This window comes from Rhinolophus hipposideros (genome assembly GCF_964194185.1).
Source record: "Rhinolophus hipposideros genome assembly, chromosome: X".
In the NCBI taxonomy this organism is placed as follows: domain Eukaryota; kingdom Metazoa; phylum Chordata; class Mammalia; order Chiroptera; family Rhinolophidae; genus Rhinolophus; species Rhinolophus hipposideros.
The window spans coordinates 8,630,399-8,655,202 of NC_138046.1; the positions used below are offsets into that span (position 1 = coordinate 8,630,399).

Here is a 24,804-nt window from a genome sequence, read left to right on the forward strand (position 1 = left end):
CTCCTCTCAGTCACTCAGGACTGAAACCTACATCTCATCCTTGACTCTTTCCTCATTCAAGTCTCTTCTGTTCTGTATGGAAGTCTGTTGCTACATTTTGTCCACCTTTTCTACCTGGTGAATTTCTTGAAGGCAGTGCACATGCTTTGAACCTCTTGTATCCCCAGCACCTCGCACAATGACCACTTGCTAGGTGCTTCATGAATATCTGCTGAGTGACTAAAGGAATAAACAAACTTACCAGTCAATTCAATTAAACTATTTGCACAACTCTTACCTCAGTTCTTGACTTGACACAACTGTTTTCAACGATAAACTGAAGTTTCTATTTGTTCTTTAAAAGCAATTCAATGACCTCATGGGGGCTTCCAAATAGTAAATATCTATCTATACCTGTGCAGCATGTGAATGAATGTCCAGTACGGTAGCCACTAACCACATGTGGCTAAATTAAAATTTAAAATTTAGTTCTTCAATTACAGCAGCCACATTTCAAGTGTTCAGTAGTTACATGTGGCTAGTGACTACTGTATTAGAGTAAATTACAGGGCATTTATCACGTCATAGAAGTTTCTATTTGGCAGTGCTGTATCAAGAGACTCAGTCAGTTGTACTGGAGAAGACACAGACTTTGACAATAGAACACTGAGAAACAACTATGCTATGCTTTAAGTCCTCTGGCTTCAAGAATGTAAAATGAAAGAGAGAAAAGTTTTCCAAATTCTTCTGTAAATTTGTATTTGATACTTCCCTATATAAGTCAATAGAGATGGGAGATATTTGACTTATAATCAGAATGTACAAGTAACAAATAAGTACATACATTGTTAATCAAAAGCTTAAGGAATATTTCATACGTAACTAGTCTACGCATGTAAATAATAAATTCAGCCTCAAGCTATGACGCGTAAGGGTTTACAGTCGCATTCATTGCTGGCCTTTTGTCGAGAACAGATACAAACAGAACTTTCTTTTTCCAAATAGCTTCAGTTAATTTTCAAGAAAGAACATGATCAAAGAACTTTCTGCTAGTTATATTTACGTGAAAAGAACACCTTCTAATTTTACAAAGAAAGGTACTTCAGTCTCTTTATGTAAAATTTCAAAGTGTTACTCTTTAATTAGGCCCTTCATGTTTCATACTCTCTCTCCATTTTAAATCTTTTCCCAAGATTTGATATTCATTGGTAAAATGCTCAACACAGCTGAATTAATTTAATGGAAGGTTGTTCTTGGACGAAAAAAACCCATGTACTTCTACTTGCTATATAAATGAAACTGTAACTATGAAAACGATATCCAATGAATGCTGTCCTTTCATATGCCAATGCAGTACAAATTAAGTTGTTTTTTGAAGTTGTGGCAGAGGGTCAGGAAACTGATGACAGTATAAATATAATCTTAAATGTCTCCTTGTTTAATTTAAAGCTGAGATGATTTAATCTAAAGTGATGGAACAAAGAAAAACCAGATTTCCCTTCTTGGTTGCAGGTTGTGACCAAAGTTTAAGGAGCTAATTTTTAAGATTACACTAGCCAAAGCCAGTCTGCAGGTTCCCAGAGGAAACCCACTACCACCCTGTCTGAAACATAAAATCTTGGGTCAAGTCGCAGGCATCCTTTTTTCCTGCAGGACTAACTGCATCTCAGCCATCCCTGACAACTGGATTAGTACGAGTGTCTCCAGAACCTACCTCCCCGCAAGACTCACTATGTTCTTAAGTGGTCCCCTAGGGATCACACTTAAAACAGCCTATTCTCCCCAGCCTTCACCACTGTGTCCAGCATTACAGAGCTGCCATGAAAGGTGGACAGAATTTCGGGTCGTGCAGCTTTGGGCTCAAACCTCAACTCTGACACTTCCTAGCTGCGAGACATAGAGCAAGTCTCTTAGCTTCCCTGAGTCCCAATTTCCCAGTGTTTAAAGTGAGACTCATAATACATACCTTGTAGGTTCTTGTCAAGAGAAAATAATGTTTGGAAAAAGTGCTTTGTAATCTGTACAGTCCAATGTGATCATCTCAAGTGCCCTCATTAACCATTCTCCCTTTGATGGCTCCATTCCTCTAAGTATCTGCTCCACTTAAATGTATGATACTGTGATTTGCTTTTAAACGGTTCTTTTGTGATTTTAATTCCCTCTCCTATAAAATGTGTTCCTCCAAGATGAGTTCTGCATGCACTATCATTTCTCTATTCCTTCAGAGCCAAGCAGCAGACTCCCCAATGTTCAAATAGGCAGTGTTAAAATGCGGGAAGGGTGTTGGATGGCTACAGGGTTCAGTATACAGTGCACACTTGTAAATACCTCCTGAATCTACAAACTGATCCTTCTGGTTAAAGAAAAAAGACAGGCCCAAAATGGTGTCACTCATGCTAAAAGCCCATGATACAAAACCTAGATTTAATGCCTGATCTAATTGCAGTTTCAACCTCTCACAGAAACATAATCTTCATCAACCAGTATGGAAGTTTCTGTTCAAACACCAGTAGGGTAATCTGTCACAGGCTCTTCTCCATCTCCCATAGAAAGAAGAGGCAACCTGCATAATAAAAACACTACCCATTCTCTTCCCCCAAAGAAAAGGTGTCCAGGGCCCCAAAATATTCCTTTTCTTTTGTTAATAGTTCCCTTGCTCCACCCTTCTCCCTATAAAAATCCTTCCATTTTGAACAACCTCTCCCAGTACCCCTCTAGTTGCTAAATGGGATGCTGCCTGATTCATGAATTACTTAATTAAAGCCAATTAGATCTTCAAATTTACTGGGTTGAAGTTTGTTTTTTAACATGTTAAAATCAGTTTCACTCCTTTATAGTCATACCACAAGTTAACCTATGAACAGCCTACACAGAATGAACTGCAAATGAGCATGACCTATCGCCAACTCTATCAAACAGCTCGTATATATTACTATGCTCTCCATTCTTGACAGAGAGAATGTAAACTTGTCCCTTTACTGGCTCCTTCTTAGCTTCATTTTTGGAAAGATTCTGCTTTTTAGGATGGAAGCAGGCCAATTCACCAAGTCAATTTATTAACATCAAACTTACCAAAAGCCAACTTGCCAGTAGACTATCTGACTGAATGGCCAATGAATGGACTGTAGATGAAAAACTGGTTCTATGCAAAGTAACCTCACAGTGTGATCTGATCAATCAATAAATAATGAATAAGGAAACGCAGAGGAGAGAAGGAGAGGAGAGGAGAAAAGAAGTGGGGTGGAGGAGGGAAAGAAGGAGAGAATGATAAAGCAAATGGGGGGAACTGTAAACAGTTGTGAGTATGGGAAATGAAGGCTACCTGTCGTAGTTCCTGCCAATATTCAAATAAAAAGTTAAAAAGTTAAAAAAAATTCACGGAGCTGTAGCAAAAGAATATCCTGGGATAAAAATGGGTGAAGCAAAAAGCATTAAGTCAAAAGAGCGCTGGATCCTGTCTTACTTCTTTGGACGCCTAATACAAAGCCTGGCATTTTCATTACAGGATGACAAATGAAAACCAGGAGGAAAAAAAATATTTCACTGTTAATTGTCTGAGTAGAACAAGCAGCTGCCAGCATATTTGTCCAATACTACTTTTCATAAATAGACTAATCCTCAGATAATTCGTCCCAGATGTTTCCAAACTTTGATATTTATTAGACTTCTTTTCATTAGCATCTAAACCCTCAGTGATTTCAGGGTTGCTTCAATGAGTTTTGAGTACAAACTCTTAGAATTTTTCAAAAAATATTAACAATGAAATTGCTCTTATCAATTGTAAATCTAATAAGATAGTCTAATGATTTTATGCTTTTAGATGATCAAAATAATTTGTAATGTAACTGAAGATGGAATATGGGTTGGCTAGAGGTCACATAAAACACAATGAAATATAAAACCCAAAGCCCGAAGACTGCTATCCCTTCTTCTGTCTTCATTTTCCTACGTCTGCCCTTTTCAAGGACCAGGCCCTGTACATACCAACAGGACCAGATAATGGAAACCAAGAGGCTGGCTCCAAATCTAACAAGCACAGCTGCATGGGAATGGGCTCATGGGTTATTTTCTTTGATGCCAGGCTGCTGAAAAGTCCCAACTCCTTTCCTTATCTGTTAGTGTCACGTGTCAGCATGTAAGTATCTCTCAGATGGGGGTGAGAGCACTGAATCATCCACTAGATTTGGCTTCCAAGATGGGAATCCTTCATATTCAGATTTGATCACACCTCCTCTGCTCAGCAAGGAGACATAGACATTTCCTGGAACAATCTGGGTATTAATGGATATAGAACCATCTCTTAAGGATGGAGGTTTAAAATGTGCTGGCTTTAAACAACAACAACAAAAAGAAATACTAAGAAATAATTAAAGGGGGTGGCCAGTTAGCTCAGTCGGTTAGAGTGTGGTGCTAATAACACCAAGGTTGCCGGTAGGATCCCCACATGGGCCACTGTGAGCTGCACCCTCCTTAAAACAAAAGAAAAAAAAAGAAAAAAAGAATAAGAGTACTGAGGAACTCACCAGCCATCACCAGACACAGACTCGGTACGTCTTTATAGCTCAGCAAGGATTTAGTGTAGTGCTAAATTGTAATTACTCTATATTTGGAAGTATTTCCTAATGGATAATAACTTTGTATAGTATTTTACAAAGCATATAGATCTCATTTCTCCTCCACTCTTTTCAGGTGTTAACTAAAAAGTCACCTTCTTTTTGAGGCCTTAGCTGGCCACTCTATCTATTACCATAAACTATTGGGAATTGCCCATATGGCACCATCTTCTAACCTATAAAAACGTCAACTGTATATGGCAAAACCTAATAAAATGTAACCTGTTCCACAACACCCCCTTTCCCTCTCCATTGCTCAATGTTTTCCCTTGGCCCTCTTCACCATCTAACCTACTCTGATCTATTGATTTATTACCTTTCTCCTCCATTAGAAGATAAACTCCAGGAAGATAAAGATTTTTGTTCATTGCTGTATCCTCAGAGCCTAGAACAGAACCTCCCACAGAGTACGTGCTAAATATCTGCTGTAGGATTAAGTTTCACTGGGACGGGGGGTGGGGGGAATTGGACGGGGGTGGTGGTGATGAGACTAGGAAAGTTGGATACCTAGCGGTAGAGAAACCCAACCAAATGGCATGTGATCCAATGGTGTATAGGGTCCTTCGCCTGATCAAGATGGGGTGGACATAAGGAATGAAGTCATTGCAGTGTAGGACAAAGCCACCATACAACAAAACCTCACTAATTAGGACCATCGCACATCTTTGCAATATTCTCCTTACACCTTTGCACAAGGTCACTCTTCACTGAAATGCATTGAAAGGGGAAGTAGGCAGCAGGCCTGTTCTTTTTGGCGCAGTTGCTTACAGGTAGAGTCTCCCCAGGACCAATTCCAGCACTGTAGGAGGGTTTTCAAAGACTGCAAGTAAAGGTAAGAGCTACTAGAACCCTTGGAAGTACTTGTCATTTGATTTTCCAGTGTTCTCTTCTCTACCATTGAAAAGATACTATCGTCATAAAAACTATTAGAGGAAATAGGTATAGGCTCCTCCCTACTAATTCGTCTCTCCTGCTAAATTTAAGGTGAAATTAAAGAAAAAGAAAATGTTTCAGTAACGTCCCCAAGCAAATACTTCCCAAAGACTTTTTGAATTTTCTTCCTGGAATCCCATGCCAGCCACAGCTCCTGAAACTGTTGTCCTTACAGGAACAAGCCCAGGAGAATGTGGGTCTCAATTCCAGCTCTACTGCTTAACCACTGTGTGAGTTTGGCAAATCATACATCCTCTGCAACTGCACTTTCTCATCTGTACATCTACCTTATAGATTTGTGGGGAGTAACTAGGTTAAGAAACATGAAATCACATCATGAAGGATAAAATGCAGATGGATCTATATTAAGATGATACTACTACAGGAATGTGGGCCTCTACATACAACCAGCCAAACTAAAAGGGTAGCTAGGTGCTTCCTTCTGACTCTAGCAGTGGTAAGATAGGAGAGGGCTTTGCCTGCCCCTTGCCGACTCTCAAATATCCCTTACTTCTTTCTATCTTCAACGGTCCAAGCAAGCAAGACCTTCTACCCCAGTGCATCAGTAGCTTTGATGGAAAATAACCCAGCCATTGAGTCCCTTTCCTGAAATGAAAGACTCTTTAGCTTCAAATCTGAAACATCCTACATGGAAACAGACCCTTTCTTCTAAACATTTCAAATTCCCCTCTTTGTGTTTCTTTCATGAGCATACACAAACTTTCAAGCCTCTTAGCAGGATGCTTTTTAGCTTTCAAATAATATGTAGAATTACCAAGAAAAGCTCCACAAGCATTTTAGGAGCTCTAGGTCCCTATGACCCTTGTGCCTGATTAATTTTCTAACCATCCCTCGAACTATAAAATGGAAGTCAGGTTATCAATGAGTGCTCAGGGTGCCTGAAAACTACCACCCTGACATGCCACAATCTCTTCTCCTTTTTATTTGAAAAATATCCTGAGGACAAGGAAGAAATCTATGAAAAAATAAGGAAATACACGTGTATACTTATTTATAACAATGCTTCATCATATTTGAGAGGTCTCATGGCATGGAATGGATTACCATTTTAATAGGATCAATCAGTCAAATGTTTGTTTCTACCTATTCAATGTCAGGCTCTGTGCTGGACAGAGATGAGACTGACAGGGCCTCCCTTATAGACCTCAGGCTAGTGGATGAACCACGTCCACCAACAATCCATCATGTGAGAGCTGAAGTGATTGGAGCCAGAGCAGTGGCTGTGGTGTTAGAAGAGAGGGGAGAGATATGGAGGATGGGGGCTGGAAATAACAGAATCGTCTCCATCAAATTCATCAGTTCTTTCCTAAGTGCCATTTTTCCATCTTACTGCCTATATGATAAACAAGCCATTGCCTAATTTTTGAAAGAACTTTAGCAACATTTTATGAAAGTATAGAATGTATAAAACTATACTGCATTCATCTACACTAGAGTGGTAACTTCTTGCAATATATGAAAGAATATGATTTTAAGCCTCAAGAAAACAGTTTTTTATATTCTGTGAAAATCAGTAGCATAGATGTAGTAGTTGGCTCATTTCTGCATCAAAATATTTTTCATCTAATTAAGCTCTACTTAAAAATAAAACACAGATCTCCTCACTCTCAGAACTCTCATGATCTGAATATCTGCTATAATTATCTGCTAATATATACAAAATTCACTACCCAAACCTACTAAATAAATCTGTTTAGGTTGCATTCAAGAATATGTTTAAGTCAGAGAGAGAGAGAGAGAGAGAGAAAGAGAGAGAGAGAGAGAGAGAGAGAGAGAGAGAGACAGAGAGAGAGAGACAGAGAGAGAGAGAGAGACAGAGACAGAGAGAGACAGAGAGAGACAGAGACAGAGAGAGAGAGACACAGAGACTATGTTTAAGTCATGGGCTACTAGCCAATAGGATGTGGTTTGCTGTTATTATATCTCAGATAGTCTCCTAATAGAGTTTACGTCGTTTAAACATGGTATGCTTGATATTTTCTTCCCCACATAATCAGGAAAAAGTCTTCTAATAAAGCAGAGAAATGAATGATAGAAATGAGCAAGCCTAAAGAGGCCTAAATAAGCACATGCTCTACAAGAAAACTTGGGAGTGATAAAGCACATTTAGAGAGTTGAATGGCTATTAGTCTTAAGCCAGGCCATGCACGTGTGCCCAACTCCTATGAACCAAAAATACAATGCTGAATAGTTACAAGAAATTTGAGATCCTTGTAAAAAAAAAAATCTTGCTGGTGCAAGTGAGTGTGATCATGGCATGAGCAGACCTGTCACACTGAACACATAAATGCAGTCTTCTGTTAGTGAGAGTTGTAGAACACCAAGCAAAGGGAATGCAAACAGACTGCCACTGTGAGCTCTGCTTTTCATCCCATTGCCCTGTGTGTAGCTTCAGACCATGGTTCACAGCCAAACACCTCTGAACTCTCCTGCCAGGAAGGGGAGATTCCCCTCTGTTCTTAGATACAGACATGAATATATCTCAGACATTTCCTGTTTAACTCATTTCTTCACTAGCTCTTTCTTCCTTACCTCTTCCTGCCACCAAATAGTAACAATGACCACAGCCTCAAGCTCCCTCTTCTCACCAACAGACCTCACACAAACACGTCTTCAATCATAAGAAACCTCTTGAGAGACTATCTCGTTTATTTTATGTTGCTCAGTATTACTGGCATGTAATTCATATCTTTAATGTACTATTTTGTTACTTATTTAAGTGTACCTGTACACTGTGATGTGAAAGGAAAATGTAACTCATTCTCAATGCTATGCACTGTGCATTGGATAGTATTAAGGCCTACTACGTACAAACAAACTCCTACTAATGAGTTCATCAAGTATTAAATAAGTAGATAGGATTACAAGTAATTTCTATTTTACTGAAATCCTTAGTGGCTTGTTAAATGGGTGTATAAACGGGTTTTAGTGATATTTGACAAATTGGTATTTTTCTGTGGGTTAGGAACGCATTTTTATTTTTCCCACTCAAAATAACGGAATACTGGCTGCTCTTCTCTGAAATTTGTGAACAAACAAATGTTAAAAGAACAGATTAGATTCACAAAAGAGGGGCATCTGTATAATAGCAGTTACCACAATGCATATTTTTTCTTCTACCATTTAAAAGTGTTTCAAGAAAAAGAAGTAATCAAGTACTGTATTTAAATGTACTGTCTTAATTTGAAAGTCATTAAACGTCTGTCAGTTAACTTTGCTTTATTTACTGCTTTTCTTTTTTAAATAAAAAGCCAATCACTTGTATTTATATTCAGTCAGAAAAATACGAATTATAGTAGCTGGGAAAGGGAATCCAGACTAGTAGATTGCTCTTCTGGATTCCATGGTTTGTTTGTTTTCATTTTGATGGAAAAACATTTGAAGATATTATTTCTCTTGTTTTAGTTTTACTTAATAAAAGTGTTCAAGGTCTTCATTACTTACGTCAACCCTAGCCTCTTACCTATTGTCCATAGGTGGACATTCTTCATCTGAATCTGAATCTTGTATCACCACAACATTTTCTTTATTGGTTTCCTTTATACCGGAAAGTTCCTGCAGAAAAACCAACATTTTAAGTACTTAAAATGTACTTATAGAGTAAAAATACCTGACACATTTGTATACCATGTAATCAGCTCAGAAGCAACCACATATCCAATGTCACAATTAATCTGCATAGCAATGTCAGAAAGGCACTGGATTTTACAGATGGGAAACTGAGGGTTACCGAGAAATAATGATTTGGCCCAAGACACACAGCTAGTAGTTCAGGGTCAAAGTAGACCCATTTCCAAGTTGAAGTCTGAGTTCACTGCTCTTTCCACCGTGCTACTAACGGTATGAAAAAAATTTTCATCCAAAAAAGCCCTCTGTACTCACAGGATCTGTTTTCCAAAATGAACAGTAATCTGGGACAAAGATCCTAGAAAAACTGGAATAGATCACAGATAGAGACCCTTGTGCCATGAGGAGGACTAGGGTGAGGGTGCTCTTTCATAGAGAAGAAATTAGATGTGGGGGGTGACCCCCAAGATGGGATGTGTGCCTTCAGATGTGAGAGCTCAGATCCCAGAGAGCTGCCAGAGACGGATAATGAATGTGGCAATCAGACCAAGCAACTTCCTTTATTTGCTTTTCCCTCTACCACTTTTCTCACTATCTTAAATTTGGACAAATATGAAAAAACTTTTCAAAAAAATTTTGAAAAAAATCTATCACTGCTCTAAAACTGAATACAAACCAGTCCCTCGCCATTTCTGAATTGTGGGCAGTTGAAGCTTGCATTTTAAAGCAGAGAGGAAAACTAAAGCAGGTCTTTTGCCCTCTCTGGATCCTAATGATAACAATAATTAAGATAATGATAATAATAATGATGATCACGATGACTATAATAGCTCACATTTACTGAGTGCTTACAATATATGAAGTGCTGTCTTCATTTCTCTTCACAACAACCTTAAAATGAGGTACTATCATCACCATTTATAGAAAAAGAAACTGAGGCTATACGATGTAAGTGACTTAAAGAAGGTCCTACAGCTAGTAGGGAATGGATTTGAACAGAGCTGGCAGGAAAAAAGATTTGAAGCCGGCTGGTAGGGAAGTGATTTGAACCCAGGTGGTCTGGCAGAGGCCTCTTATAAGATGGTTGGATGGGTTGTATGTTACAGTGTCATCACAATGTTAACATGGCCCAAACAGAGCTCTTGATTTAGTCCTACACACACACACACACACACACACACACACACACACACACACTGCCCAACCCACACTGTCCCAGTCTTGCTCAAGTCATTAGTGGTACTTCCATTTACTGAGATGCTCAGGTATAAAAAATAACATATATCCTTGAGTACCCCTCTCTTCTCCCACCCATTCAGCAAGGAATTTGGGTTTTATCTCTAAAATATAATCCAAACCTGTGTACTTCTGTTACTATAATCCAAGACCAAGCCTTATCATCTCTCACATGACTCCTCTGACTTCCATTCTTGTTTCACTATACTACATTTCCCACCAAGCAGTCAGCCTCACCTTTAAAAATAAAATCAGATCATGTCAAAGACGTCTGGTCAAGATGGTGGAGTAGGTAAACACTGTGCTTGCTTCCTCCCACAACCACATCAAAATTACAACTAAATTATACAACAACTACCCTTGAGAACCACCTTAAGACTAGCTGAACAGAACTCCTCTAACTAAGGATATAAAGAAGAAACCTTGCAGAGACTAGGAGGGATGGAGAAATGGGCTGGTCCCACATCCAGGTGTGGTGGTTAAGAATCAGAAGGGATAGCTCAACTGCAGAGGTGCCCACTGAGGAGTGAGGATTCCCAGCCCCACACCAGGCTCCCCAGCCCAGAGCACCAGTGCTGGGAAAAGGATTCCCCAGGGACTCAGTCCTGGTGAAGTGGAAGGCTGCTATAGACCGACATGTCCTCTTAAAGGGCCTGAACACAGACTCACTCACTCAAAAACACTCACCCTAAGCTTCAGAGAAGAGTCAGCAGCTTGAGAAGTGCCAGGGACGTATGAGCAGGAACTAAATTGTCTAGCATCAGGGAGAGGGCTGGAAGAGCAGCTCTCTCAGGGACTAAAATGCCAGCAAGTAGCATTGTTCCTTTGGCGAGCCCGCCCCCCTCCCAGCTGGCAGGCACCATTATTCTTTTGTTGAGCTCTTCCCATACCCCCATAGCCTGTAAACACCGGCAGGTGTCAAATCTGAGTCTCCATTAACCTGGCTAACACTGCTCTCATCCCACCTTGGTTATTCTCTGAGACCCCATCCTACCCAATTCATGGCCCTGGCCCAAACCTCTTTCAGAGTTTAATCCACACAAGGGGTCAACCTGTGCCCACTCTGTAGACTTTTCTAAAATCTCTCAAAGGTCCACAAAACCCACACAAGCAGTGGCTGGCCTCACTATGCCCTGTACTCCTTGCTAAGCAGTCCCAAGCCTGGCACTAATGGCAGCCAGCCTCAGTTCACAGTATAGCCTTTCTCAGGCACCTGCAAACCCAGCACAGGCAGATATCAATGACAGGTCACTTTGTACCTCCTCCAAGGTGGCCCTGGACTGTGTAACAGGCAGTGGATGACCTGGGCCTGCACCAGAGCACCTCCCAAGAAGCCCAAGAATGAACATACCTGGTGGTCAGCCTCAGACCACACCAGAGAACCACCCCATTGGTATGCACAAATGATACATCCAAAGAGTGGACTCTGCAGGCACCAGAGCCCCAGTAAAGAAATTCCACTCCATGGGGTCAGCCAACACAACGGCTTGCCAACCATAGTTATGGACAGTTCTCAAAGCCAGTCACAGTGAGGGTCAATACCACTCACTGAATGTCAACAGCAATCAAGGCTCAACAACAACAAGAGAGAACACACACAACCTATACAAGGGATGCCCCTAGAGCACCCAGCTCAGGGGATCAGGCAGACTACACCACTCGGCCACACAGGACACCTACTACATAAGGCAACTCTGCAAAGACTGAGAGATGTAGCAGACCTAATACATAGAAACAAACATGGGGAGGCAGCCAAATGAGGAGACAAAGAAACATGTCCCAAATAAAAGAACAGGACAAAATTCCAGAAAAAGAACGAAGCAGAGTGGAGGCAAGCAATATCCAGCAGATGCAGAGTTCAAAATACTCATTCTAAGGCTGTTCAATGAACTTAGGAGAAGAATAGATTATCTCAGTGAGAACTTCAACAAAGAGATAGAAAACATAAAAAAGGGAGACAGAAAACATGAAAAAGAACTAGTCAGAAATGAAAAATATACCAAGGGGGCCAAAAATAAATGTGTATATACATGACTTGTATTCATCTTTTGTTGTCTGTATATACTGAGTATTACAATTTTACACTTGATCTTAGCCAACAGGCCGAGAAGCGATGAGTATTACAATTTTAATACAGCTTTTTTCCTTTCTTAAAATGTATATACATTGTTTTGGCACCCTCTGTATCAGATGGACTCAACAGATTAGATGAAGCAGATTGGAATCAGCAATTTGGAAGATAAGGTACAGAAAACACCCAATCACAAGAGAAAACAAAAATTATTAAAACAAAAATTGAGGATTGTTTAAGGGGCCTCTGGGCAACATCAAGTGTAACAACATTCACATTATAGGGGTACCAGAAGGAAGAGACAGCAAGGAATTGAAAACCTATCAGAAGACATAGTGACTAAAAACTTCCCTAACCTGGCAAAGGAAATAGACACACAAGCCCAGGAAGCACAGAGTCCCAAACAAGATGAAACCAGTGAAGCCCACATCAAGACACATCATAATTAAAATGCCAAAGGTTAAAGACAAAGAGAGAATCTTAAAAGCAGCAAGAGAAATGCAGTTAGTTAACTACAAGGGAATCCTCATCATATTGTCAGCTGATGTCTCAACAGAAACTTTGCAGGCCGGAAGGGAGTGGCAGGAAATATTCAAAGTGATGAAAAGCAAGGACCTACAACCAAGATTGCTCTACCCAGCAAGGTTATCATTTAGAATCGAAAGAGAAATAAAGAGCTTCTGAGACAAGAAAAAGCTGAAGAAGTTCATCACCACCAACCAGTAATACCAGAAATGTTGAAGGGACTTATTTAAAAAGATGAAGAAAAATATCAAAAATATGAATAAGAAAATACTGCAAAGAAAAAAATTCTCACTGACAAAGGCAAACATAATAAAAGCAATGGATCAACCCACACTAAAGCTAGCATAAACGTTAAAAGGCAAAAGTAGGATGATCACCTGTAATTACAACAGCAAATTAAGGGATACGATACACACAAGCACACATACAAGTTAAAACACAATGACAAAACATAAACTTGGAGTGTGCAAATAAAAATGGTAGTGATTTTAGAATGCGTTTGAACTTAAGTGACCATGAACTTAACATAGACTGCTATAAACACAGCTTGGTATATACGAAGCACATAGTAACCACACACCAAAAATCTACAAGAAATATACAAGAAATAAAGAGAAAGGAATCCAAATACACCACTAGAGGAAATCATCAACATACAAGAGCAGAGAGCAAGAGAATAAGAAAGGAACACAGTAGAGCTACAAAAACAATCAGAAAACAATTAATAGCATGACAATAACCACATATTTATCAATTTAAGTACTTTAAATGAAAATTGATTAAATGCTCCAATCAAAAGACAAATGGATAAAAAAGAGGTGGTCCATATATACAATGGAATATTATTCACCACAAGAAAGAATGAAATCTTACCATTTGAGACATGGATGGACCTAGAGGTTTTGTGCTAAGTGAAACAAGCCTGACAGAACGACAAATACCATATGATTTCACTTACATGTGGAATCTAAACAACAAAACACATGAACAAACAAACCAGAAACAAACTCATAGTACAGAGAACAAACTGATGGTTGCCAGATGGGAGGGGGGGCTGACTGGAAAAGGTGAAGGGATGAAGAAATACAAATTGGCAGTTACAAAATAGTCATGGGATGTAAAGTACAGCTTTTGGAATACAGTCAATAATATTGCAAGAACTGTATATGGTGCTAGATGGGTACTAGACTTATCAGGGGGATCACTTCATAAGTTGTACAAATGTCTAGGCTATATACCTGAAACTAATATAATATTGAACATCAACTCTCATTGAAATTCAAAAAAAATTTTTTTTTAAAAAAATCAAATCATGTTATCCGCCTGCTTTCCACTGCACTTGGAGTAAGACCCAAATTCATTACCTTGGTTCTCAAATTTCTATATAATCTGGCCCTTGCCTACGTCTTATACCCTATTTTTTACTACTCCTCCCATCTTTCACCTTACTGTAGTCACAGAACAGCCTTTGTTCCCTGGAACTCTCCAAGCTAGTTACTACTTCAGACTTATAGAGCTGCTGAACCCTCTACCTGGATTGCTTTCCTTTCTTCACTGGGTTGGCACCTTATCATCATTGAAGTTGGGGGGTGGTCTGTTCAACAGACAGGTTATCAGAGAGACCTTCCCTGACCACTCTGAACTTCCTACCCTCACCAGTCATTAGCATAGATTCTGTTTTATCATCTCCATGACACTTGTCTATTGTCTAGTGCGCCTAATGTTTCTCTAGCTCTGAGCACAGTGCCTGGAACACAGTAGGTTGTTATTAAATACGTTACTTAGTGAATAAATTCATGGAACCTGAATCTATGAGGTGAATTCTAAAGACTGATTTTTCTTTTTAGAGACAGAATCTGTGAGTTTTATATTAGAAGAACACTAAGTGATCAGTGCGGCGGAGGGGGCTGCCTCAAAACTCACCATGTGACAGGAGCCTTCCTTTATCCAACTGCAAAAATGGTCCCTTCTCTTACTATAGCCCAGCAACCAGCCCCTGTATATCTCTTTTATATTATATCAAAACCACTTGTAAATGACTGTCCATCTCTTTCAGGTGTGTTCAGATCTCCACTCAGGTGCTCACCTTCTGAAATCCAAGAGCTGATTTTCCCTCATTCACACATCCTAGCACAACCCTCCACACACATCGGGTGCTTTCGCCATGCTGTCCAGTGACTGAAGGACCAAAGAGGATGTGGCCCTTCAAAGGAAGCCCACATTGCCACAATGGCTGGGAGGCACACACACAATATACTCACCCGTAGGACCTGAGACCTGATGATACAAACGGTCCCCACCATGTAAAAGCGGTCCTCCAAAGGAAGAGATGTGGGAAATGACATGCTGTAGGATTGTCTGGGGAAGAAACTTTTCAAAAGCGCCAAAGGCCCTAAGGGAGAGAGAGACACACATGTAACAATCTAATAGAAAAGCCGGCCAGTTACACAGGAAGACGGAAAAGTTACACAACTTTCAAACTTCTGAGCCATAGATTTCTCCTGTCTTCTGTTCCAGCCACCCTCCCCATTCTGGTGTCCACTAAAATATAAAGTCATTACTGAAAAATAACTGTTGTGAGTTCAGGGTGATTTTCAGTCCTGTGTCCTAACCCTGTCGATGATGTTTTAGTCTCCAAAGGAAATTCAGTCCCCTCTCTTATACACTTCACATGTGTATTAAATGTGTGTGTGTATGTAGTCAGGTAAGATTTATTTTTAAAGTACCTGACTTAGTTTCCAAGACACACGACAAACATATCAGCAATTATTGTATGAGCTAATTTTTATTGTTTATTTACTTATTCATTCATTCATTCGTTCATGTTTTTAGATATAAAAGAGTTAATTACACTTTTTAGTTCATTGCATATTATGAATACAGATAAAGTCTCTGCTTTTTATTTTCTTCCTTTCTGTCCCTTCCCCACCCACAGATACTGTCATCTGACATCTTTTACATTCCTATAAACTATGTAATCTGATTTTATGTATATGTGTTTACAATTTACAAAAGTGGCATTGTCCTATAGATCTCATTCTGTGCCTTACTTTTTGCAATTAACAATATGGTTTCAAGATTTAACTGTTATAGTATGTATATGTAGAGTTAATTGTTTTTAACTATTACAAAGCTTTCCATGTTGTGTATTTCCTAAATTTTACTTGTCCATTTCCCTAATGATGCTAAGCCTAGTTCCAAGCCCCTCCTACCACAAACAACACTATGGCATGTAGAGTACATGTCCCCTTAGACACAGATCTCTCTGCAAGTTTGTCTCTGGGGTATTTACACCCAATGATGGGATTGCTGAGCCATAGGATAATCACCCTAACTTAAATTCACTGGCTTATGAGTTAACACTTCTCTCAACAACGTTAGTTTTTTCATTTCTCAGATCCTCATCAATATTTGGTATTATTCACACTTCTAATTGTTGCCATTCTGATGGGTGTACAGTGCTTTCTCATTGGTTTTAAAATTTTTCATTCTTTGCTTACCAGTGAGTCTGAGTATCTTTTCACAAATTTGTTGGGCTATTTACCTCTGAGTGAAGCCCTACATGTTTCAATGGCCTCAAATCAGTGTTTATGTTAATTTCTCATCTTGCAGTTCCTGAAACCTTAAAAACTGTAAAGTTGGACCCATATTCACAGGATACAGATTCAAGTTTTGATTTCCTGTAAATGACACATTTTTTCCATTCAAATTTCAAGAGAGATGGCAACTTTATTCTTCCTCTAGGCCAGTGGAAAGAATTTAACTGACCATTTTAAATCTCTAGGTTTTATGTGTTGGTCCTTGAATGAGTGTCAGAACTCCTGACTCCAGCCAATGGAATCTATGTATGATTTAAAACCCACCCAGGCCACCAAAAAGACAGTTTCCTCTTATCAGTGTGGTTCTCTACTTTGTCCTTTAATTTCTGGCACCCATCAACTTCCCTTTCTTTTAATCTTAGCTAGGCATTAAACTTCCTTTGCTATGTTTTTTGTTAAGTGTGTTTTTCCAGGATCCATCAGCTCCAAGTCAAGTAGTTGTTCCAATCTTGTTGTGGAGGGCGCAGCTCATGGTGGCCCCTATGGGGATCGAACCGGTGACTTTGTTGTTAAGAGCACCGTGCTCTAACCAACTGAGCTAATCAGCAGCCCCTCCTTTGTTATGTTTTAACAATCATTTCCTTGTTTTTGTAGAAGAACCATCCTTAACAGCTCAGTCCACCATATTACCATATGACCCCACCTTAAAAATTTCACTGTTAACTTTTTTAAAGTCTAATTAATGTCTGTAACCAAACCCTGTGGTCATAAGAATATCAGAGTTTGAGAGTACCAAAAGTGGAAGGACATTTATATTAGCAGCGAAGGGCTGCATAACTCATGAACTTTATCTAGATCAAATTAAAACCGGAATTGCTTACCTTCATTACAATCTTTTATACTCATGATAAATTTCACATATTCATAAGTAGGGCTCTCATCATGTTTAAGACAACCTCTTCTTAAATGACAGCAAAACTCATTTTGCTTCCCCACTAAAAGAAAACAGATACAAAACAAGTTTACATTTGTACTTTACCATATTCTTTGGGATTATTTCGTAATTATTGTCTTAGTTAGACTAGATTTTCCAAAAATATGATTTTCTTTCCATGAACATTAGCATTTGCATAGCTATGCTTATCTGTAGAGTGGGTTACCAGCTAGAACATTATTTATATGACACTAATGCGATTATACAAAAGCTGAAGCAATCAGTGTTCATAACAAAGAAAAAGATTTAATGGAGAAGAGATTTTTAACACTAGAAATGTAATTTGTGAAATTGTACTAAGTCAAATTAATATATAATCAGCAGCTATATTAGTTCTATTGTCTTTATTTTTACTACTCCTCTGAGTGATTTTTACCTGTCTCTTAAAATCTAAGAACTTACTATTTGAAAAAAAAATGTATACCTAAGCTTGACACAGGAAGTACGAGAGTAATCTTTCTGTAGATTTCTCTTTTCTCTTCTTCAGGCAGGAGGGTTAGTAATTTTTTACCCACGACCTCATTCTTGAGAAGGAAAGAAAGAGAGAATAAATTTTGTTATATGTGCTATTACTGTTCACTCTTTCTGTCTCCTTACCTCCAATAAGCTTATTATCTGCCTGTTTCAGCCATCTTTTGATGATACCTGTTGTACCTCTTAAAGTCCCAATTCACATTACCCCACTCTATAACCATCACCTCCTACCTATCTAGTGCACTCAAGTACTGCACCTCTCCAACAATTTTGTGACCCAGTGAGACCTCCAGTCCATTCCTATTGCATTTTCACTGGGCATTATCTCCTCCAAATTGTCACACCCTCCTTACTCAGCTCAGGTTCCAAAGTCAATCATTATAATCACTCCCATGTGTTTTTTTCCTTCTGACATAGTTGCCTGGAAAAACCTCAACTCTGTTAATTCCAACTCTTCATCTACCCTCTATCTTCACCCAAGCCACTGAATGTGTATGGAGAAAAACCCACAACCATGCTGTGTATTATTTAAAATGGGCACTCAGCTCTGCCTAGAAATCATTCTATAGTTCCCAAGACAATTCACTGTCCTACTCTTCAATGTAACTATTTCTTGCTATTTCATCTTTCTTCAAACCTCCAATGCCCCGTTCCTCTCAAGCCCATGGCCTCGCCCCATTCTGCAGCCTTTCATAAAATCTCTCAAAGGCTCACAAATCCCAAACAAGCAGCAGCTGGCCTCGGCATGCCCTGTACCTCTTGCCAGGCCCCTGGCACTCGTGGTACTCATCCTAGGTTCACAGCATAGTTTCTCCTAGGCACCTTCGAGTCCAGCAAGGCAGCAGCTACCAATTGCAGATCATTTTGTGGCTCTTACCAAGTGGCCCTGGGCCAAGCACAGGCAGGGGTGACCTAGTCCTGCACCAGAGTCACTGCCAAGAGGCCCCAGAACCAACACAACTGGTGGCCAGCTTCAGACTACACCAGAGAACCACCTAATTAGCTCCACAAGTGATACACCCAAAGGGTGGTCTCAGAAGGCATCAGAGCCTCGCTACAGGGCATCCTACTCTGTGGGGTCAGCTCCTGAACTATAGCTCATCTGTTATAGTCATGGTCAGTCCTCACAGTCATTTAACTTGAGGGTCAATACCACCCATTGACATACCAACAACAATCAAGGCTCAACTACAACAGGAGGGCACACACAACCCACACAAGGGACACCCCTGGAGCATGGCCTCAGGTGACCAGGGAGTCTACACCACTAGGCCCCACAGGACACCTATTACATAAGGACACTGCCAAGACTGGAAGATAGAGCAGATTTACCCAATATATAGAAACAGAGAGTGGCAGCCAAAATGAGACAAATAAACATGTCCCAAATGGAATATCAGAATGCAGCTCCGGAAAAAGAGCTAAACAAAATAGAGGCAAGCCATCTACCAGATACAGAGTTAAAAATACTGGTTATAAGGATGTTCAATGAACTTGGGGGAAGAGTAGATGAAATTAGTAAGATCTTACACAAAGACATAGAAACTATAAACAATAACCAGTCAGAAATGAAGACTACATTAACTACAAAAGACTACAAAAAGGTGAAGAGATTTAAAAGTACAAAGTACATTAGAGGGACTCAACAGTATATTAAATGAAGCAGAAAACTGAATCAGTGATTTGGAAGACAAGGTAGCAGAAAATACTCAATCAAAACAGCAAAAAGAATCATAAAAATGCAGATAGTTTAAGGGGCCTGTGGGACAACTTCAAATGTAACAACATTCACATCATAGGGGTACCAGAAGGAGGAGAGAGAGCAAAGGATTAAAAATCTATCTGAAGAAATAATGACAGAAAACTTCCTTAACCTGGTGAAGGAAACAGATATACAAGTCCAAGAAGCACAGAGGGTCCCAAGCAAGATGAACCCAAAGCGGCCCACACCAAGTCACATCATAATTAAAATGCCTAAGTTTCAAGACAAAAAGAGAATCTTAAAAGCAGCAAGAGAAAAACAGTTAGTTAACTAGAAGGGAACCTCCATAAGACTGTCAGCTGATTTCTCAACAGGAACTTCGCAGGCCACAAGGGATTGGTACGAAATACTCAAAGTGATAAAAAGCAAGAACCTGCAACAAGATTACCTACCCAGCAAGGCTATCATTTAGGATCGAAGGAGAAGTAAAGATCTTGCCAGACAAGAAAAAGCTAACGGAGTTCATCACCACCAAACCAGTATTACTGGAAATGTTAAAGGAACTTCTTTAAGAAGAAAAAAAAAGATAAAAATATGAATAATAAAATGGCAGTAACTATATACCTATCAATAATTAGTTTAAATGTAAATGGATTAAATGCTCCAATCAAAAGACAGGGTGGCTGAATGGATAAGAAAAGAAGACCCTTACATATGCTGCTCACAAGAGACCTACTTTAGATGGAAAGACACACGCAGACGGAAAGTAAAGGGATGGAAAAAGATACTGCGTGCAAATGAGAAAATGAAAAAAGAAAAAAAAAAGCTGGGATAGCAATAGTTATATCAGACCAAATAGACTTTAAAACAAAGGCCATAACAACAGACAAAGAAGGACATTTCATATACAACATCAAAGATATGGAAGCAACCTAAGTGTCCATTGATAAGATGACTGGATAAAGAAGATGTGGTACATATTCTTATATACAATGGAATATTACTCGGCCATAAAAAAGGAATGAAATGTTACCATTTGTAACAACATAGCTAGAGCTAGAGAGTATTATGCTAAGTGAAATAAGTCAGACAGAGAAAGACGAATACCATATGATTTTCCTTATATGTGGAATCTAAAAAACAAAATAATCAGAACAGAAACAAACTCATAGATATAGAGAACAAACTGATGGTTGCCCGATGGGAGGGGGGTTGAGGGACTGGGTGAAAAAGGTGAAGTGACTAAAAGCTACAAATTGGTAGTTACAAAACAGTCATGGAGATACAATGTACAACATAGGGAATATAGTCAATAATACTGCAATAACTGAATGGTACAAGGGGGGTACTAGACTTATTGGGGGATTATTTTGTAAATTACGATATAAATGTCTAACCATTATACTGTACACCTGAAACTAATATAATATTGAATGTCAACTATAATTGAGAAATTTAAAAAATAAATAAAAAATGAAACATATGTCAGATGAAGTTATTCCTCTGCTCAACATTTTCCACTGTTTTATTCTGAACTCATTCAGAATAAAAGCCAAAGTACTTACAATGGCCATTACAGCTGTATGCTGTGGTTCCTTGCTGCTATTGACCCTAGCCCCTCCCACTCTCCCTCTTGCTCACTGCATTCCAGGTACACTGAACCCCTTGCTCATATCCAAATACACCAAGCAGACAGTCATCTTGGAGCCCCTGAATTTGCTCTTCATTCAACGTGCAGTACTCTTTCCCACATGTTTGCAAAGACTTTATCCCTTAATTCACCCAAGTCTCTACTCAAAAGTATTTTAAATAGCACCAATTCCCTCACAGTCTCTCTGCCTTTTTTTCATAGCACTTATCACTACCTGACTTTATAGCCACATGTACAGTATGTGTTTATCTGTTTATTATCTGTCTCCCTCAGTAAAATGTAAACTGCATTGGAACAGAGACCTTGGCTGTCTTGTTCACTGCTACATTCTCAACACCTAGAACACAGCTTGGCACAAGTGAGCACCCAATAAATATTAGTTGAATGAATTAATAATGCTGTATTATGTAGCTAAAATATGGTGACACATGGATAAATAAAATATCAGACATTAAGTTATGAGTTTTTAATGTGACAGGAACAAAGCAATAAACAAAGTATTCTTTGTAGCCAAATAATGGCCTGGGGTGATAAACCACAAATTCTAATGATTTTTAACTGATTAATATTAATAATCTACAGTCAAAATTCAAAAATATATTTTTATGGTTCATTTGTAGAAGCCACCCTATGAGTTGGCCAATGTTCAAATTAGCAGATGGATCCTGTCTCAATTTAAAAAAAAAAAAAAGCTCTCCTTCCATCACCATATATTTGATCCCACCTTCATCTCCCTCCCCCACCAATGGGATTTATAGATGATGTAATACAGAATTGTACACCTGAAATTATGTAATTTCATTAACAATTGTCACCCCAATAAATTTAAAAAAAAGCTTGGCTTGATTTAGGGCGGAAATATTACCTTAATTTAGCAAACAGAACATTATGAAATTAACAGGCAATAAATTTTGACAACGAAAGTCACACAGTAACAAATCATATATTTTTCATTAAATAATTTCGTCAATAAAAATGCTTTTATTGGTTTAGTTATAAAATAAACTTTACGTACCAAACTAAGTTATCTCTGATCAATAGAGACGACTCATTCATCCATCTAACACACGATTAACAATTGTTCCACGCCAGAAATGTGCTAGGTACGTTCACATAAACTAGCTCACTTAATACCTTTGAGAGGAACCAGTATCCCCTATTTCATTCACAAGGAAATTAAGGCTTGTCCAATGGTTGAGAGGTCACAAGTTCAGAGATGAGACCCACACCCAGCTTCATCCAACTTCATGTCCATGATGTTCCTTTCCACACACCATAGCTGCTTTGAGTCCAATTTGCACCAGGAGCAGCCAATTTGCTACTGGGCCAGTTTCTGCATTTGGACATTCTACTTAAAGTAATTCATTAATGTCTTTTACTGAGTATTTATGAAAGTTCAAAAAGATGAATCTGATATGAGTTCTAATTTCAATAAACACATAGTTCGGTACGGCAGGTGAGATATACACAGTTACGTGATGCAAAGTATAAAATAATACCATAAGAAGAGGCACAAAGTGCTGTGGCTCACCAGCTCTCTCAGTAGAAGAATGTGATAGCATTGTCACTTAAAATTTAAAGTGAGCAGTCTTCTGCTAGCGTACATGCCCTTAGATGGAAATAGTGGCAATTGGCTTCTTATTAATTAACTACATTTTTAAAGGAAAGTAACAGTGACAATGAATGACTTATAATTGACCACCAACTAAAAACAGTGGACCTAAGGATCATTCCAGTGACCCTGCTCCATAGTTAGATAAAGGGTAGAGACCTAAAAGCATTACCATTTTGGTCTTCACTATAACAAAATTTAATCTGTAACATAGCATATTCATACACTCTTTCTTTAATATAAATTTAATAAGACCATTCCCCTTCCATGATATGACGACTCTAACATCCAATTCAATGAATATCTCTAATATTTGTATTTTATTCAGCTGTTTTGGTACCCTACAAATACAAGTTGAATTTGAAAAATGTAAACTGTTTTCTAAAAGAAAGGAAGAGAATGAGAAATAAAGAGATGCATCACAGTATCTGTAAATAAAGAGAAAAGAGTGGGAAAGCTCTCTGAGTTCCTAAATGGGCCATGCAACATGCCGGCCAGAACAGCGTGACTAGTGGGATAAGCTTCTAATCCTCTTCTAACTTAACTAAAGGATAATTTAACAAAACTTTTATTAATGTACATATTCCAGACTTGAGTGCTATTGGTCTCTAGGTCAGGGCTTGTCAAGTTCTTGAAACAACTTTGTGCAGTGAGGAATATAGAAGGCAACAATCCAGGGATGACAGAGATGTAAGTAGTGATTGCAGTGGTAGATGTATTCTACACAGCCCCTCCATACACATGCATGAGTGAAATATGAAGGTATGCAGTACTTTTATATTTAGGTGATAAAGTTGTTAGGTGTGCAGCCTAAAGATCCAGAAAATCTTTTAGGAAATCTTATATTCTAAGTGAACGATGCCATGAAGATAGAGAAAGCTTTCCTGAGAAAGGCACAGTAACATCAAAGGGCTCGGGATGAGTGACCATTTTGGACACCAGAGACCCTGACTACCACTCTCTCACGTGTAAGTGTCTCCAGCAGTACTTACAAACTGCTAAACAAACTGCTAAGCCATGCAATCATTCCTGTATGCTTTCCTAAATGACATCATAATTTGTTCTTCAATATAAAGAAACAAAAAGCAAATCAGACCTGGAAATGGATGCCATGAGCCAGCATAAACAAATCATGACATTTATTATTTAATCAGTATGTGATGGACTCTAAAGAAATGGACAAAGTCAAATCCAGTGAAAGCTACCTTGAAAAGCAGTCACCTTTGGGGACCAATCCACTGATTCTGAGGAGACTGCCATTTCAAAAAGCACATTTTCATTTGGAGATTGCCTCAGGGGTGGTTTACAAACCACACACACACACATACACACACACACACACACACACACAGTGTTTCATTATCTCGCATCAGAGTTTGTTTTTATAGATTTAAAACCGAAGTCAATGAAGATGATAAGAGAACAGGTGCACATTGTGACAACACCGAGAGTGTCTCGATGTGTTATATGTTCCTGAAAACAAATAATGAACCCTTAAACAACAAACTGAATGATACTTTCCCAAAAATCTGGAAGAACTTACGGGTGAATAGCCAAGAAGAGATGAGATGTTTTCAGCCACAAAAATTATCACTCCATCTGTGCTCAGTATTATCATAAAGCCGTCTAATGACTAATGAAGAGAGAACAATAATGTAATTAAATAGTGAAACAATAATAAAATGATAACTTTATTTCTAAATGTATAAATAATTATAATAGCACACTGAAAATGTATTGTGGTCCTTAAATGTCAAAAAAGCAGGTACAGACTTAATTAAAATTTCACTATTCTGCCTCCTACACAGAATCTACTTAACCTTAAGCATGAGATGTTTATCAAATGATGTGTCACTTAGACAAATTTCAATGTACACCCACTCAACA

At 38.8% G+C, this 24,804-nt stretch overlaps 1 protein-coding gene across 1 annotated transcript in view; it reads right to left on the reverse strand.

Moving 5' to 3' along the window:
- Positions 1-24,804, reverse strand: part of PASD1 (PAS domain containing repressor 1) — a gene marked incomplete at its 3' end in the record, with an annotated part of 78,948 nt that overhangs the window by 30,275 nt on the left and 23,869 nt on the right. The window contains exons 5-8 of the mRNA XM_081042283.1: positions 24,461-24,550; positions 17,903-18,002; positions 15,207-15,337; positions 9,010-9,101 (exon numbers count right to left, since the gene is read on the reverse strand). Of these exons, the coding sequence (XP_080898409.1) occupies positions 9,010-9,101; positions 15,207-15,337; positions 17,903-18,002; positions 24,461-24,550 (413 nt within the window). The remainder of the gene's footprint in view (positions 1-9,009; positions 9,102-15,206; positions 15,338-17,902; positions 18,003-24,460; positions 24,551-24,804) is intronic.